This window comes from Grampus griseus, assembly GCF_964374135.1.
Source record: "Grampus griseus genome assembly, chromosome: 17".
Taxonomy (NCBI): Eukaryota; Metazoa; Chordata; class Mammalia; order Artiodactyla; family Delphinidae; genus Grampus; species Grampus griseus.
Window position 1 is genome coordinate 19,974,919 of NC_139011.1, and position 18,336 is coordinate 19,993,254.

At 41.3% G+C, this 18,336-nt stretch overlaps 1 protein-coding gene across 1 annotated transcript in view; it reads left to right on the plus strand.

Annotated features, from left to right (window-relative positions):
* Positions 1-18,336, plus strand: part of SAMD12 (sterile alpha motif domain containing 12) — a 399,280-nt gene that overhangs the window by 171,447 nt on the left and 209,497 nt on the right. The window contains exon 3 of the mRNA XM_082675126.1: positions 8,191-8,320. Coding sequence (XP_082531252.1) covers positions 8,191-8,320 — 130 coding nt within the window. The remainder of the gene's footprint in view (positions 1-8,190; positions 8,321-18,336) is intronic.

Consider the following 18,336-nt stretch of genomic DNA (forward strand, 5'->3'; position numbering starts at 1 on the left):
AGAGACATACAATTAAAAGACGTGATCCCACGGACAGCACCAGTGTGATGTGTGGACTGGAAATCAGTGCAGTGGGTAGTGAGATTTGTCTTGAATTGCTCCAGAAGTAGGACTCAAAAATCAGTGAGAAAGATGATGGAAGTCTGACTTTGGCTTTGACACAAAGGACCATTTTAAACTACTAACGCTTATAGCGATGGAATAATGGTGTGTTTTGCAGGATGCATTTTCTAATGCTGTAAATTTTCAGGGAGGGTCTTGAATCTAGATCATCATTTTCTCAGATCTAGATCTAGATTTCTTTAGCTCTTGTGCAGCTTCAAAAAAAAAGAGAAAAGAAAAATGTAGTCATTATTTTCAGTTAAGGGATTGACATTTGCTTTTTATGTATTCAAGTCAAGTTGTTTACACACACACACCCTTGATATATCCATCATGGCCCAGGTTTACTAGTCACCATTTTATGGATAGATGTCTTAAAGTGGATTGGACTCTTGCCTTGGGTTTAAACTTGAACATACTGACTATTTAGATTCCTTCACACTTTCAGTTTCTGTGATTCTGAGCATTTAGGAAGGAAAAAAGCCATCAAAAATTCAATATGGACAAATTAAGGGAAAACAATTATGTCAAGCCAGATGTCTTTTTTTCCTTCAATGACACCACCATGATGATGCCTTAAAACAGTGGTTCTCAAACTTTTAATCCCAGGACCCTGTTACAGTCTTTAAAGTTATTGAGGACCTCAGAGACCTTTTCTTTACATGGGTGGGGCAGATATGGGAGAATAACCAAGTACCCTGTTTAATAAGGATCTCAAATGATGAATTGAAACCTGCAAAATTGAGGTTCACAGAAATCTACCTTCAGGATAAGAGAGCTGTAGCTTGACAGAAATTCATTTAAAGAAAACACAAAGTTTTAGAACTTGCCCCTAAGTCCTGTATAGTCAATGATGATATGACTCAGTAATAATGAAGGTTTAGGCTTAATAACACATTTCATTCATCATATTTAAGACCCTGCCTTTTGAAGGAAATATTAACAAGCTACAATGCCCTGTGGAGGAGACTGGAAAGTCAAAGATCTAAAACAGTTGCTGTATGGAAAACAATTGAAGAATCTAATCAGTGCCACACTGTATACTTGGAAAAATTACTGAAGTTGCTTAGCCACTACTGCTACTCAGAGGTGTCATACTGCTCAGAAGAGATCAGCGTCACAAATTAGGAAGCATAAAGTGATCCAGGTGATATTAAAGCAGTGGTCAAAGTTAGAAAATGTGAAAGAAATGAATCATTCATCCAAGAGGAAAGGTGTTCAGCTTCTACCTGGAAACTTTCTAGCAGTGAGATATCCTCTCTTGGGAAGACAAGAGGTTTAAGAGTGTCATTCATCATAAGATATTTTGGGTTGAACCCAAAAGTGACCAGGTGGATGTTATAAACTACCCTGGGGATAGAATACAATAGAAGAGATACCTTTTAAAATTTGTCTAACCAGTTTTCCCATGAAAGAGTTCAGGTCGCAGAAGAGGGCATTATTAGTACTTAAGAATTATTTAATTAAATGCCAAGTATTCTGTGAACTAGCCCATCCTTCTTGATAATTAGAGGCCCTTTTTTTTGGTAAATAGCATAAAAGCTGCTAAAATATACATTAATAGGTTATTGTTTGTGTGTGTGTTTCTCTCCCCTCTCCCCTCTCTTCCCTCCTTTTTCCAATCTTGAGTAAGATGACACAATAGAAGCCAATAAAAAGAAGACCTAGAACTAAAGAAAAAACATTGCAAGATGGTAAGAGAAGGAAGAAGCATTTTTAGAGTTTGCAAATGCTTGCTTATAATGAGATGCTGCAAGTATGTTTACCACTTCCTGATATTTGGCCATAAAGCTTGCTTTGTCCTGCCAGTGGAAATAAACAACAGTCTTTGCTTTCTCTATTTTTTCACAATCAACCACTGGGCTTCATGTAAGCTTAGCTCCTTAAGAGTTTGTACAACTACTGGGGACTTAAAATTTCAGCATTCTCTTATAAATCAAAACACAGTAATTTAAAAGAGAATTTATATTGCAAAACAAATAAGGGATAATTGAATTACAAGATAAAATTTAACTTTAAAAGCACTTTGTAATATTGATATGTTCTTTCAATATCAAACTTCTTTAAAACATTTTTTATTACTTAGCAGAAATGCTTCAGGTTTACCTTAAAGAACTTAAAACTTGAGAACTCTTTCCAGTTAAATACAAATCAGAAGTTACTGTAAAATGTAGCTGAAATTATTGAATAAGGGTAAATTAAAGTAGGAATTACTTGCAAAATAAAGCAATTTGCAAACAACTTTTCCCTCAGGAATGTAATGTGTCTTTTGCATAAAGTGAGGTCTCTGTAAAACAGAAAGTGTGTATATGTCAATGCTACTCCCTCACTCCCCAGCTTACCCTTCCCCCTCCCTGTGTCCTCAAGTCCATTCTCTATGTCTGTGTCTTTATTCCTGTCCTGCCCCTATACACTACCAAATGTAAAACATAGCTAGTGGGAAGCAGCCTCATAGCACAGGGAGATCAGCTCGGTGCTTTGTGACCACCTAGAGGGGTGGGATAGGGAGGGTGGGAGGGAAGGAGACAGAAGAGAGGAGAGATATGGGAACATATGTATATGTATAACTGATTCCCTTTGTTATAAAGCAGAAACTAACACACCATTGTAAAGCAATTATACTCCAATAAAGATGCTAAAAGAAAAAAAAAAAACAGAACGTGAAGGCATCTGAAATACACATTCAGATTGTCTATAGAAAGGCCAGGACCAATTCAGAAAGAAAATGCCTAGAATTCCGCGTGGTGTTACAATGCATGGGGAAGGTAACAACTGCCTCCGGCCTCTTTCAGGGGCAGCAGAACAAACCAAAAGTGTCTCCAGGGATGGAAATCCAGAGAATGATGTAGCAGGCCTGAGTGTAGAGAAAGAAATGGGGCAAGTGCTTTTTCTGATGTTTGCCTTGGGCAAGATTTTTTTTTATTATTTTCTACTGAATATGAAATACTATCTCTTTGCTTTACAAACTGTTATTTCAGTTTAGGCTCCTTCTGTGGGGGAGAAATAAAATGCAGCACATTCGAGAAAATTACCTACCGTTGGGTGCGGAGAGAGGCATGAGTGTTGGGTGGCAGAGGAAAGGAGGAGAGTTGAAGTAACACTATGGAGCTACGAAGACTGGACAACTCTGCACCTCCCAGCGGGACAATGTGATAAAGAGATTGATGTGCGTTTAACACGTGCTTGTTCCAAATGGCCCGTGGAAATCAGAAATCAGGTTATGTTTCTGCTTTATACATAGGTTCATTTGTGCCATCTTTTAGATTCCACGGATAAGTGATAGCATACGGTGGGTGTCTCTCTCTTGCTGACTTCCTTCACTTAGTATGATCCTCTCTAGTTGCATCCATGTTGCTGCAAATGGCGTTATTTAGTTCTTTTTTTATGGCTGACTGAGTCACTTTGCTGCACAGCAGAGATTGGCACACCATTGTAGATCAACTCTACTTCGATTAAAAAACGAAAAAGAAAGAAAGAAAAGAGCCTGATTATGGCATTCACTCCCCAAGCCTGGTTGCTGTTGGGGTTGGGGGCATCGTGACAGAAGGGAGAGGAGCACAGGTTGACCTGGGCTGCTAGGCGAGCAGCTGAGGCGGAACAAACAAAAGTCTGCTCTGAGACTAGAGAATCTCGGCAGCACGCACTGAGGCAGCTGAAGTCCACGACGGCTCTTCACAAGTTAGTGTGTATGGCTGAGTAATAGTCCCCTGTGTACATGGGCCGCATCTTCTTTATCCATCGTCTGTCAATGGACGCTCAGGGGGCTTCCATGTCCTGGTAGTGAGGTGGGTGGACCCAGAGACTGTCATACGGAGTGGGGTAAGTCAGAAAGAACAACACATACCGTAGGCTAACGCATATGTATGGAATCTAAAAAAAGAAAACATGGTTCTGAAGAACCTAGGGGCAGGACAGGAATAAAGACGTAGACGTAGAGAACGGACTTGAGGATGCGGGGAGGGGGAAGGGGAAGCCGGGACAAAGTGAGAGAGTGGCATGGACATACATACACTACCGAATGTAAAATAGATAGCTAGTGGGAAGCAGCCGCATAGCACAGGGAGATCAGCTCGGTGCTTTGTGACCACCTAGAGGGGTGGGATAGGGAGGGTGGGAGGGAGATGCAAGAGGGAGGGGATCTGGGGACATATGTATATGTATGGCTGATTCACTTTGTTATACAGCAGAAACTAACACACCTTTGTAAAGCAATTATACTGCAATAAAGATGTTAGGAAAATAATTATTCAGATAAAAAAAAAGTTAATGTGTAACAAACTAATAACAAGTTCATATTAGAGCCAAAGCTAAGAATCAGTTGATAAATGGGGCCGATACATGTATCACTATCTGAGTAAGAGACAGACAGGGCTTATTAATGGTAGGAATCTATCCCTCCCCACTGTATTTGTTATGCCTGTTTACATGGAGGCAGATCCCCGTAGGTTCATGTGGTCTTAAAAATCTGTACCTGAAGCTTTGTGTTTATTGCTGTCCAAGCATGTAACACCAAATTACTGCTGAGTAAGAGTATATTGTGAAGGCAAAGCAAAGCAACACCTGGATTGTTAGCCTCGGAACACCTGGATTTATAATCAAAGGAAATTTATAACACAAGAGTACATGGTAAGCTGGTGAGGATGTATTCTGAGTTGACTTGGTGTGTTTGGATTAATCTCCCCCGAATCTCCAGTTGATGAGACTTGTCTTGGAGCTGAGGGTGTTCCATTTCCTAGGAAATGAGCAAGTTAAAGAATGACCTCCTAGGAAGTTTGGTAAATTGAGGTATAAGCAATTTATCTTCTTGCCTTTCCCTTCCTAATTTACAGCCTCCTGTGACTGGTTTATAGGAGTTTTCAAAAGATGTGATTAGCTTTACTTGCGAGAAACTTGCAAGGGGTTTCAGGGCAATGATGTGTCAGCTAAGAACTCATTCAGCTAATCTGAAGGAAAATTTTAGAGCAGGAAGGAGGCAGATTCAGAGGTGCTGACTTGTGAAACATGGTGGGAAGTGCATTCCTAGCTAAAAGAGCTGAAACTCTGGTTTCCTAATCATGCGAGGGAAAAGTGATGACTAGCAAAAGGGAAAAAGCTAAACAACAACAAAGCATGCACTCATTTGCACCATCCATGCCAGAGGCCCTTCTTTCTCATCAAAATTAGGAAAGCAATTGATATGGTTGTATGCAGTGATTAGAGGGAAGATGGCTGGCAGTCTGTGACTAGAGTATGCAGAGTGGAAGGGAGAGACGGACAAGTTTGATCAGGAGCCACGTGAGCAGCACACAGTCGGGGTAGAGCAGCGAGGGCTAGACTTGAAATTCGCTGCTGATTAAAAGTAAGGCAGGTCTGTGAGCTCAGACTCAGTGAGAATGATTTCATTAATTTCTTCGCTTGTTCATTGTGGCTCTGTAGAGCATCTGTTAAGTGCAAGGCACTCCGGGGAGCACAGTCATAACTATTGTATCCTCACTGAGTGTTCTAGTTACTAGGGTTGCAAAACAAATTACCCCAACACTTAATGGTGGAAGACAACTATACATATTGCTAGTGGATTATGTGTGTCTCTGCATCATAGCATCTGGAAGTCTGAGCTGGAAGATTTGAATCCTGGTAGCTGGAATCATCTAAAGCTTGGTTACTCATTTGTCTGACAGTTGATAGGGTTGGTGGTAGCTGTCAGCTGAGACTTTAAGCTGGGGGATTGGCCAAAACTCCTCTACCTGGTCTCTTCATGTGGTCAGAGCTTCCTCACAATATAGTGGCCAGGTTCTGAAGGTGAGTGCCGGAGAGGGTGAGCCAGGCAGAAACTCTGTCTCTTTTCTGATGTAGCCTCAGAAGTCACAGATAGCATCAATTCTGCTGTACTCCATTGGCCAGGCCGTCCGTGAACCCTGTCAGAATTCAAACAGAGACAACATCAACCCCAAATATCGGTGGAGGAATGAAAGTCACAATCAGTGAAAAGGAGATATGTATGTGTGTATGTATGTATCTGTGCATATATAAAATCATCTTTGGAAAAATACAATCTGCCACTCCTGAGAGTGAAAGAAAAAAAAATACCACAGCACAAAGTAAAAAAATGATGTTTTATTTGTAATTATTTTATAAGTGATGGTCCAAAGAATCATACAATTCAAAATATACTAATAAAAAATAACACCTGAACACTGTTTTCTAGACTTGAATCACCTGCATTTCACTTCCACTATTTTTACTATTACCATCTGTATTATTGTTTCCTTAATTTTTCTTGAAATGGACCCATTTTATTGAAGTATAGTTGATGTACAATATTGTAAGTTACAGGTGTACAGTATAGTGAGACACGATTTTTAAAGCTTATACTCCATTTATAGTTATTATAAAACATTGGCTGTATTCCGGTTTTGTACAGTATATTCTTGTAGCTTATTTTATACCTATTAGTGTGTACCTCATAGTCCCCTCCTCCTATCATGCCCCTCCCCTCTTCCGTCTCCCCACTGGTAACCACTAGTCTGTTCTGTATATCTGCAAGTCTGCTTCTTTGTTGTTATGGTCACTAGTTTGTTGTATTTTTTAGATTCCACATGTAAGTGATATCATACAGTATATGTCTTTCTCTGACTTATTTCACTTAGCATAACTCCCTCAAAGTCTATCCATGTTGCTGCAAATGGCAAAATTTCGTTCTTTTTTATGGATGAGTAGTATTTCATTATATATATATATATATATATATATACACACACACCACATCTTCTTTATCGATTCATCTATTGATGGACATTTAAGTTGCTTCTGTATCTTGGCAGTTGTAAATAATGACCCAGGTTTTTATTAACTCAAATTTGTTTTAAAAGCAATCTAGGTATTACTACAGAAAATAGAATGTATTTTTGCCATAATTTATTTGTCATAAAATAAAGGTAACCTTAAATATAAAAAAAGTAAAACACAGCAGTTATTATATGCTAGATGAAAATTCTGCTTTCCAATGACAGTTCCGAGGCTGAAGGAAGCCCTCTCTTTGTCAAAGATCATGTTAGCAGGTGTTAGGAAGATGTTAAATCACACATACAAAATCAAGGCTCTCCCCTTCACATAATCTGAGAGATTGAAAGAGAAGTGAAAGAGAATGATCCCTAGTGAGGTCAGTGATATTTAAGGCCAGGTCTGTGTACTGTCCAACATCCTTTAGAGAACTACTTGTATTAAAATCCCGATCCAGAATGCAAACACTGATCCAGAATGATAAAGATTATAGCTAGGTAAGCTTTCACTTAGCCTCAGCCAAGTCCCTGGGATCTATGAGGCAGACCAGCGTCTAGCACAGTTGATGCTTGTCGATGAATGAATGTATTTCTAACCTGCCATTGGTCAAAGGCTGGGTCCTTTGCACCTCCGTGTTCCGTTTTGTTTCATAAGCCTCCCTGAAAGATCCAGTGAGCAATAAATGACTCCGGCTAGTTGGCTTCTACATGAAGTCTAGCTACACTCATTATCTTATTACCATTCCCCACGTGCTGGTGGAATTGACTTTTTCCTTACCTACTGTGCATAACTAATTCCTAGACTTTACAGGGCCACCCTAAATCCAGAGCTCTCAGGAGCTATTCATATGTAGGTATCTAAAGCCTATAACATTCGTTCCTAAAATAATTATTAGCACCTGCTGGGACCAGTTATCCTAGGTCCTAGAGATATCAGAGGATAGTGAGAAATGGACACTTTCTTGGGATACAGAGAAAGGCCACTTGGGGGCAGCTGTTTCACCCCTAAAATTCAGTCAATTGCTTAGCAACCTAATTGTCTTGTTGTTAGAGGAGTCATCAGAAAACACTACTTCCTGGGGACTTCTCCCAGTAGAGAGAATCTGAGAATAGGTGTAGTTTTCATGGCCTTCTCCACCTGGACCTTTTCTTTCTGGCTTTCAGGGGCATGGAGAAGTTCTGCAGAGGCTCAGAGGAAGACAAGAGTCAGATGTTTATCTTCAGGGAATCCAGCCTGTAGCCTTTACCACACTAGAGGACTTCTAACAGCAGTGCCTTTCTAGGCATGAGGCTGGCACTAACAGATCTTCTTTTCCTTCTGTATTTATAGTCGGCTACGGTGAAGCTGTCAAAACCAGTGGCTCTGTGGACTCAGCAGGATGTCTGCAAGTGGCTGAAGAAACATTGTCCGAATCAGTATCAGATCTACAGTGAGTCATTCAAACAGCATGACATAACGGGTAAAGTATGCAGTATCCGAAATATTTCACTCCCTCTCCCTCTTCCCATCTCAATGGCCTTTCCCACACCCTTAAAATGAAAAAGCATCTCCCTGCTGAAATTGTCTGGCATGGGTTTACTTTAAAAGGAACGATAAATTCCAGATCCGGGCACGCCATGCTACTTAACAAGCATAAGTGGGAACATGGATTTTGAATGTCCAGTATAAAAGTATGTGGTAATCAGGGTAAGGGGTTGGGGGATCCTAGAGAAAATAAGAGTGTAGCAGTCCTAGAGTAAAGAAAGGGAGGAGATCCTTCAAATTAATTTGGTTACAGCGTCCGTAGGTAGATGTTTTAAGAAGAAAAGTTTTCTAAATAGAAAAATTCTGGACTGAATATAATAATACTAACTCACTGCCCCTGAGATGAATACCCTCAAAGCACAAATTAAGACTCCCTTTAAATCAAGGGGCTTCGAGTATTATATGTGGAAGTTGAGAAGCACTTGGCAGCAGGAAATATGACAGCATAATGAACTGTAAAAGCCTGTAGGATCGTGTCTCTCAATTGGAGAATGGAGTGGGTAGGAGGGAGCGGATAGGTCCACGGTGGGAGCCCATCAGAGTAAGGGGGTCTTTTGCAGACCTCGCCTGCCCACCTGCCTTGAGATGTTGCTTGATCGTGGGTACCATTCCTCCCACCCTCCTCTTCTGCAAACCCTATAATGAAAGATAGGATGGAGGAACATGCTCTGTGCACCAAAACTGTGCTTCAAGGTGGGAAAAAGTGTTGAGAAGACCTGATTCCAGTCCAGATTCTTCTTTTTTCTAAGCGAAAACTGACCCTTTAGTGGGAAAGGGACTTGCTGTCGAGTAGCTCAGCACACCTGATGCCAAGCCCTTTCCAAACTCATACTTGGCATCTTCAGAAATGCTAACCTCTATATTCACTCCCGTCACTTTGAAAAGGGTCACGTCAAGCAGAAAGCATTTATTTTTGCAGTTCAGTTCTTACCCTGTAGCTTCAAAATCTGGGGCAGATCGTACCTCCTTAGAGCAGGACTAGATGGGTGGTTTTCAAAGTGCGTTCCTTGGAGCCCTTGGTTGCACTAGAGGCTGCCAGAGGGACATGCTTTGGGTTGAGATAGGTGTGTCTGTTTCACATATTCAAATTGCACAGAAAACTTGATTTGGAGAAAAAAGGCTTCTAATATTAAATAACATTTTTTTTAATTTTATTTTTATTTATTTATTTGGTTGCATTGGGTCTTCATTGCTGCACACAGGCTTTCTCCAGTTGCATCGAGCAGGGGCTACTTTTAGTTGTGGTGTGCGGGCTTCTCATTGCAGTGGTTTCTCTTGTTGCAGAGCTCCGGCTCTAGGTGCACAGGCTTCAGTAGTTGTGGCTCGTGGGCTCAGTACTTGTGGCTCGTGGGCTCTAGAGCGCAGGCTCAGTAGTTGTGGTGCACGGACTTAATTGCTCTGCGGCATGTGGGATCTTCCTGGACCAGAGATCGAACCCATGTCCCCTGCACTGGCAGGCGGATTCTTAACCACTTCACCACCAGGGAAGTCTCTAAATAACGCTGAGCTACATTATCAGAGATTCCTGATGACCAAGTTAGTAATGTTTAAATATGTAAGGAACACACAGGTGTAGCTCAAAGTGAGTTAACAGAGAGTGAAATCCTCCTAACTTAAGCCTAGAAATGGTCCTTAATGTACTTCTTTTCTCCTCCGAACTGGAGGTAATGGCCCATTTGGATGAAATTCCTGAAATCCTGAAGGCAGTGTCAGAACTTAGCTTAGATTCCAAGTGTCTAGATTCTTTTTCTTAGTCCCTCCCTTAAGGATATAAGAAAATCCCATACAGGGTCAGCTATTCCACCCCTAGAATTTATCAACCAGTTAGTAACCATTTGGCTGCTTATGGGAACCTTCACCAGATAATGTCTGTTTCTTAATGCTTGTGTGATAGTAATGGCAAAACCTTTTTCATGATCTTATGAGAAAGTAGTGTTATCTTTTGTTAGGGGTGGGAATTCTGTGATACCCTTGAGGGAAGGGTAAGCGTTTATAATGGTTTGAAAAGGATGAGCATTACACCCCCCTCAGAAATAAAGGTCTCATGCGTCAATGCTTATGGAGTAAATGGTACCACTTCCTAAGGCTTTCTGCCAAGTGGCCTTGTGTTGCAAACAGCTGTCATATTGCTTTTGGTGGCATACCTCGTCTCCACAAACACCTCTGGTGTTGGTAAATTGCAACCTTCTTGAGATCTTGGACAAGCTGCTTAACCTAGACAGGTTATTCAACCTCACTTCTTCATCTCCAAAATGGAGATGGTAATAATAACAATACCTGTCTCAGAGAGTCGTTGTGAAGATTAAATGAAATGATATAAACAAACCACTAAGTTAATCATTTATCGACACCTTCTACCTACTAGCATTGTGCCGTTCTTCATGTCGAAACTCATCTGGAGGTGTCTAAAATCATACTGTTACTTCATTCTGAGGGCAGCCTGTTTTCTGGCAAGAAAAGAAAGCAGGGGATTATTTGGGGACTTAGGAGAGAATGATTTCAGATTAACACTTGACACACACATCTTTCTGACCTTCACCTATTCAAGGCCTCAGAAGACCACTTTTGTGTCCTGTCCCTCTGCAAGGGTGAATGTAAACTACCCAAATGATCGCAGGTGCCAAGTGGCCCGAAGATAGATAGCTTTCAGGACTGAAGCCAGCCTGCAGTTCCAGCCCTGGGGTGCTGGCGGCTGCAGGAAGCCTAGTACCCTTGTAGGCGCTGATAAACTGGGCAAAGAGGATTGTGAAAAATCAAGACACGACGGCAGAGACAGCCACAGCAGCCGATGCAGACAGTAGAGTGTCTCAGAGTGAGGGCCGGGAGGGGGTTACAAGTGCCAGGTCAAAGCCCAGACTTGCAGCTTAGCTCCGTGATTCTGTGAAGGTGACTTGGTGTATTCCCGCTTTCTTTACCTGTGAAGAGGAGGTGATAATAGCACCCGCCTCAGAGTGTCGCTGGGGAAGTAGTTCACGGTCACAGTAAGCGGTGAATGTTAGCTGCTGCTGCTTGCCTAAGTGCTGCTGCACTTTCTATGAGAACAAACCACACACGTAAACACTGATGAATTCATCCATCTTTGTTATCCTGAAAATTATAATGAGCACCTAAGGATGGGGGTTGGGATGTGGGCTGGTAAGTGTCCTGTGCTTATCTGCGAGGCCACAATAAAGATGTCCATGTGTCTCTTATTTATGCTTAGATTCTCGTGAGTACTGCTGTTCATTTATGTGTCTTAAAGCAAGGGTCTCCAACATCATGCTCATCAGGGAAGCATGTTATATCTCTGGAACATATAAACAATCCCTTAATTTAGAGGCGTGTGGGACCATGACGATAAATAAAAAAGACATATTAAATGGAAAGAAGAATCAGGAAGAAAAAAAGATGAGCTTTCTGATTACAGACCTGAGGCAAATCCCACTCCTCCCACCCCGCCCCTGTTCTCCACCCCTCGACCTCTGACAAGTAATAACTGTGCAGCATCACACAAGCTAGTTTCAAGTCAGTGATCTGAGAGTAATATTTATCTTAAAGCGTTTTTGGAAAGGTTAAAGGGGACGATGCATGCGAAGGGTTTAGCTTTATGCCTGATACATAGTAGACGTTTGTTTAGCAAGTATTTATGGAACATCTGCCCTGTACCAGGTGTGGGGAATACAGCAATAAATAAAATAGCCAGTGATCTGTGTAGGGAAAACATTGTGCCTCCTTAGAAAACCGTGCACCCTCAGTAGCACATCATTTCGGGTTATCTAATTCTGACTCTACGAAGCTGTTCTACAACTCTGTAAGTTGTAGGTAAGTGATAGCAGTATGAAATAATTCTTGTTTGTAGATGTGTAAATTCTGTCCCACAGAGGTTCAGTTGACTTCCCAATCCACTGTGAAAAAGGTGAGTTTTGTCTCCCATTTACACATTCATTTCATTCCTCCTGATCTGAACATGTGTCTGCTCTTTGGTTTCTCCTTTGAGTTGGTTGTAACATCTTATCAGTTTCCACAAAATCTTAAACGTGTTTATTTTTGTATATGATGACAGTCAGGATTTTAACTTTTTTGAAAATGACCCTTTAACCTTGGTAGTTGTTTCTTTTTTTTTTTTATTGGTTTCCACCAACGATTCCACTACATTAACATCTTTCTGATGCCTTTGTTTAAAATACATTAAACTATAAACAAACTCCCCCCCCTCCGCCATCCAGTTTCTCCAAAGTCTAAGGAAACTTAAGGTATGTTTTAACACACCAGTATTCAAAACACTGTGCAAATTTCCTCTTAGAATCTCTGAGAATTTCATTATGTCCAGAAGGCACCTACTATTTTATGGCAGATGAGTTAAATCAGAAGAGACGCTACTAGTGGTAACTCCCTGCAGAAGTGCTCTTAACAGGCATGAGATGGTTAGAACACCTGAGAGGCGTTAGGAGCGATATATTTAAATCATCAGATTAGGCTTGAAGGAAAGAAATTTGACTATTTTCCTGTGCTTGCAAGATTCTTTCCCCAGCTTTCTGAGGCCGGGCTTGGAATGCTGATGAGGAAGCTCTACTGGGGCCAGGTGTAAGCTCACAGGCAACGTTCGGATTCTTTTTTATGCACAGTTAAGAATCTTTTCAGGTTTGAGGCAGTTTCAGCCCCTGGCTGTGCCTGGTATTCTTCCTGCGGTGGCTGCTAAAATCAACTCATTTCCTTCCGCGTCAAGCCTTTCCTCTGTAAAGGGTTCTCCCCCCCCCAACTTTAAAGACTTATCTTCGTGGGTGAGGCGCTCAGAGCTCCCCAGAATACAAAGTGCATTTTTAGAAGCTATTTTGAATGTGTAAAAGGTTTCCACGTGGCCTGCTTCGTGGAACACGGGTGGCAATCCTTTAGATGTCTGCAGGAATAAATACTTACCCTGTGAATGTCCCCTGCAGGTGGTCAGTATTGACTTGTCATATTTCTCAATGGTCTCCTACAAAATCAGTGAATACTTCGGGTTCTTTCTGTGCTTCAGACACTGCCCATTTGTACCTCTTTCCCCTTTTCAAAGTATTCCTCTGGGATGTAGCGCCCTGAAATTTGGCCGTTCCGCTTATGCTGTGGAATAAAGGGGAAACCTCTTTATCTTTTTGAAACCTTTGGATTGTGGGCTCTGTGCATTTGCTAACATTGACCCTTCTGCTATTGTCTTCCTAGTCCTTTTTTTTTTTTTTTTTTTTGCGGTACGCGGGCTTCTCACTGTTGTGGCCTCTCCCGTCGCGGAGCACAGGCTCCGGACGCGCAGGCTCAGCGGCCATGGCTCACGGGCCCAGCCGCTCCGCGGCATGTGGGATCTTCCCGGACCGGGGCATGAACCCGTGTCCCCTGCATCGGCAGGCGGACTCCCAACCACTGCGCCACCAGGGAAGCCCCTTCCTAGTCTTTTATCACGGTTAGAATTACCCATGGAGGTCGGTGGGGTGTGTAGTAAACAAGTGTCCAAAGAAGTAATTATTTTATGTGCTATACCTGTGAGAACACTACTTTGTGGAACCCAGTGTAGCCCAATGAAATGTGGGCTTGTTGAGCTACCCCAGTGCTTCGTCTGCACATTTTCTTGTCTTTGTTGGGTTGCCCTCTGCATAGTGCGTTCTATTTTGTATATCTTTGTGTTTTGTTACATTTCTCTTTTGTATGAACTGCTCTACGTTTTTTATTGAATCCCGAGCAGCATTTTATATCTGCGTAGTAGAGTTTGGACATCATCGGGGCATGAGTTTCCACATATTAATTTTCCAATAACAGCATTTATTCTTCATTTTTAACGCCCTTTGATAGAAAGCTTACTAACGTCACCTCTATACTCCTCCGCATTCTTAAACCTAGGATGCTGAATTTGGTTGTCTTGATGATTCAGGATGATAGATTTCTGAATGTTGGAAGTGACTTCAGATGTCATCTGAGGTTTTATGGGGTCAGTTTAAAACTACGCCTTGCAATGAGAAATATGAATGGAGATCAGAATATCAGCTTCATTCCTGATAAAGCTTTTTTGGAGAATATCCTTTAGGTCTTCAGATGAATTGATTTGCTAAGAATATTTTCCCTCCAAATGAGGTATTCTGGTCACTGGCACAGTTGGGAAGTGCCCCTCTAACCGCCTGGGAGAAAGCAGACTGCCATCAGGCACACAGGTCACAAGACAGGACAGAACATGAGGCTGGGCTGGGCAAACCCGTTTCCTGCTTCCAAGGGCACCAAACAGAGGGGAGGAGAGAGAGGCCAGGAGTGTTAGGGAAGTTCTTCCATGAAGGAATAGGGTGGGGAGCGAGTGTCCCCCTACCACTTCAATCAGATGTCTCCCCACATGTCCTTTCCAACATCCCTGCTAGATGGCCAGACAGCCTTTGCTCAGACACCTGCAGGGATGAGCATTTCATAATTTTTAAAAGCAAACTGTTGTTTTTTGTTTGTTTGTTTTGGTTCAAGATTTTGGATGACGGTGGCAGTTACAGTGCTTGGTTTTCCTTACTCCCTCCCACTCTGAGCTGCAGGGCTCTCAAATGCCATGCTTTCTTCTACCCTCCTCAAACCCACCTTTTTACCTGGATAATTCCAACTTCCTTTCGGGCTTTAGTTCAGATACCACCTCCTACAAAAGCCTTTCTTACTCCTCCTCTTCTGGATTAAGTAACCCATCCTGTAGCTCCCAGGATAAAAGCCCTGTGATAGAACTTGTCCCATGAAGTTGATAAATGATTAGACAGTTCTGCTGAGGTTTTACTGAAACCCACCCCTAGATCCTGTTTAGGTTCCTGGGTATAGAAACCTTTGCTGAAGAAAGCCCTTCATGACTGCCCCCCAGTACAGATTCACGTGCCAGGCCTCCATGCAGCCATGATGCCTTCCCTCAGCCTTTTCTTCATCCCAGTGGCCTGTTAAGTGGCTCTCCCAACATGCTTTCTCCCAATTCCTTTCTTCATCGCTAGTAAAGGTCTGGTTTCTGCTACGCTGAAAACTTACACGCTGTTTGATGGGATTTCCCTAAAACTTTTTACCCTCTACCCATCTGTCTTCTCCTGCCTCTTGTTTCAGAAGGCATGCTCTTATTCCCTTCTACAAACAACCTTTTCTGCCTCTGCTTTAACCCGATGTCCCCTATATCCTCTGGATATTTGCTTCCTCAGTTACAGTCATCCTGTCATCTTCAGTCTAGCTACACTGGCTACCTCCTTTCTCTCTAAATACAGTTGACCCCTGAACGAAGTGGGTTTCATATACCCAGGTCCACTTATACGCAGATATTTTTCAATGGAAAATGCAATAGGACTGCATGGTTCATTGAATCCGCGGATGCAGGGGAGCCATGGATACGGAGGGCTGACAGTACTGCAGGCGGATTAACCCCCTCGTTGTTCGCGGGTCAACTGTAGCTTCGTTTTAGCCCCTTGACCAATCCCTTCCTATTCATTTCATTTATTTGTTAAATCATAATTAATTCATTTGTTTTATAGAATTTATGTGACCACTACCACATGCCAGGCAGAACACTGTACCCAACAGCTTCAGAATGTATGTACTTTCCAGTTCAGGGGACTTATTCACCATGATGTACTATACACCAGGGCACAAATCAGTGTCAGTAAATTTGAAAAACCTGAAGTGGCACAAGGTGCATTCTCTGACCGAAACAGAATTAAATTAGAAATCACTACCAAGATAATCAAGAAGATCCCAAATATTTAGAAACTTAATGCACATCCATGTAACCAGATGGGAGAGGGGGAAAAAATCGCAAGAGAAACTAAAACATATTTTGAACTGAATGATAGTAGAAACATTAATATTTCAAACGTTTGTGTGGTACAGCTACAGAACTTAGAGGAAAATTATAGCCTGAAATGCCTGTATTAGAAAAGAAAGAAGAAAGAGTTGAACTTGATTAATTAAAATTTTACCTTAAGAAGTTAGAGAAGGAAGAATACTAATCTCAAAGAGCTGAAATCAGTAAGACACAAAACATACAGGCAATAAAGAAAATTAACAAAGGTAAACCTGATTCCTTGAAAAGATCAACAAAAATTGATAAATGTCTAGATAGCCTGAATGAGGGAAAAAAAGACAGCATCAAGTGAGAAGTTGGGGATATCACTAAGTTTTCTACATTCATTAAAAGAGCAGAAAATATTATGAACAGGTTTATGCCCACATACTTAACAACTGAGATGAAATGGACTAATTCCTTAAAAACGATAACTTAACAATATCTGACTCAAGAAAGCTAGAAAATTTAAATAGCCATGGATCTCTTAATCAGTTAAACTTTTAATCAGAACTTCCCATAAAGGAAGTTTCAAGCACAGAAGGCTTTTTCCAATAAATTAAAACAGTCGAGAATTAGCAACCAAATTTTCACAAATTCTTTCAAAAATAGAGAAAGGGGGAGCACTTCCAAACTCATTTTATGAGACCAGACTAACCCTGATACCAAAAGCTAACAAAGATATTACAAGAATGGTATGGTACGGACCAATATCCTTCATGAACATAAACCTACAAACCTTGACAGAATACAAGGGTTGAATCTCACAATAGACAAAAAGGATATTACATCATGATCATGTGTGCATAGGAATGTAAAGTTGATTCCATTTTCGAAAACCGATGTGATTCGTCATGTTAAGAGTAAATGAAGAAAGTCATATGATCATCTCATTAGATGCAGAAGGCTTCTGATTTCAGCTCTGATATGTAAAGAGCTTGGATGTCATCACTCTAATCCTTACCACAAGACAAAGCTGGACACAGTGAGTTTACTGGTAGTCTGGTGGTTAGGGCTCCACACTTTTGCTGCCGAGGGGTTCAATCCCTGATTGGGGAACTAAGATACCACAAGCTGCGCGATGCAGCAAAAAAAAAAAAAAAAAAAGCTGGATAAACTGAAAAACAGTGGGTCAGAGAGCTGATGTCATAATGCAAATCACCCCCCTGAAATCTGGAGAGAAGGGCACATGCAGGAGATACAGAACCCCAAAGACCTGCTTAGCTGGAACAGAGACAGACCAATAATAATGGACAAAATATTTGGACACTTCACAAAGAAGGTAAAAGCATGGCCAATAAGCACATGAAAATATGTCCAGCAATATTAAGTCATCAGGAAAATGCAGATACAACCCAGTGAGATATCACTTTACACCCAGTAAAATGGCTGAAGTTCAAAGGATTGGCAATACCAAGTGTTGCTGAAGATGTAGAGCAACTGGATCTCTTGTACACTGTTGTTGTGAGTAAATATGGTGCCACCAGATGCAGAAAGTAAATTTCTTACACAGTTAATCACACACTTATTAGATGGTCTGCCGTTCTGCTCTCAGATATTTACTAAAGAGAATCGGAAACGTATGTTCATAAAAATTCCAGTCCACTCATATCCAAAAGAGCTTTACTCAGACAAAAATTTTAAACAACCCTTAGGTTCATCAAGAGTAGAATGGGTAAAACAAAGTGTGCTGTATTCACACCAGAAACAATGCAGAACAATACAAAGGAACCAACTACTGATGCATATGACAACAGGAATGAATGTCACGGTGTACTCATGGAAAGAAGTTAGAAAGAAAAGAACACACACAGCGTGATTCCAATCATATGAAATTCTAAAACAACAAAATTAACTTACAGTGATGGCGGTGAGATCGGTGGTTACTTCCGGGGGTGTGTGTGGCGGGGTACTAGAAGGGAGATTGATACGAAGAGGAGCAACGGAACTGTCTGTGCTGATGAAAATGCTTCGTATCTTTGTCACAGTTATCTATTTGGCACCTCAAATCTGTGAAATTTATTGTAAACAAGTTATATCTCAAAGCTGGTTTTTACAATCTTGTGTGCTTTCCAGATTTTCTAAAATGGACATACTGTTTTTAAAAGGAAAAAATGAAAATGCCATCCTGCGTCTTTCCATACTAGCTGTAGGATCATTTAGGTTAA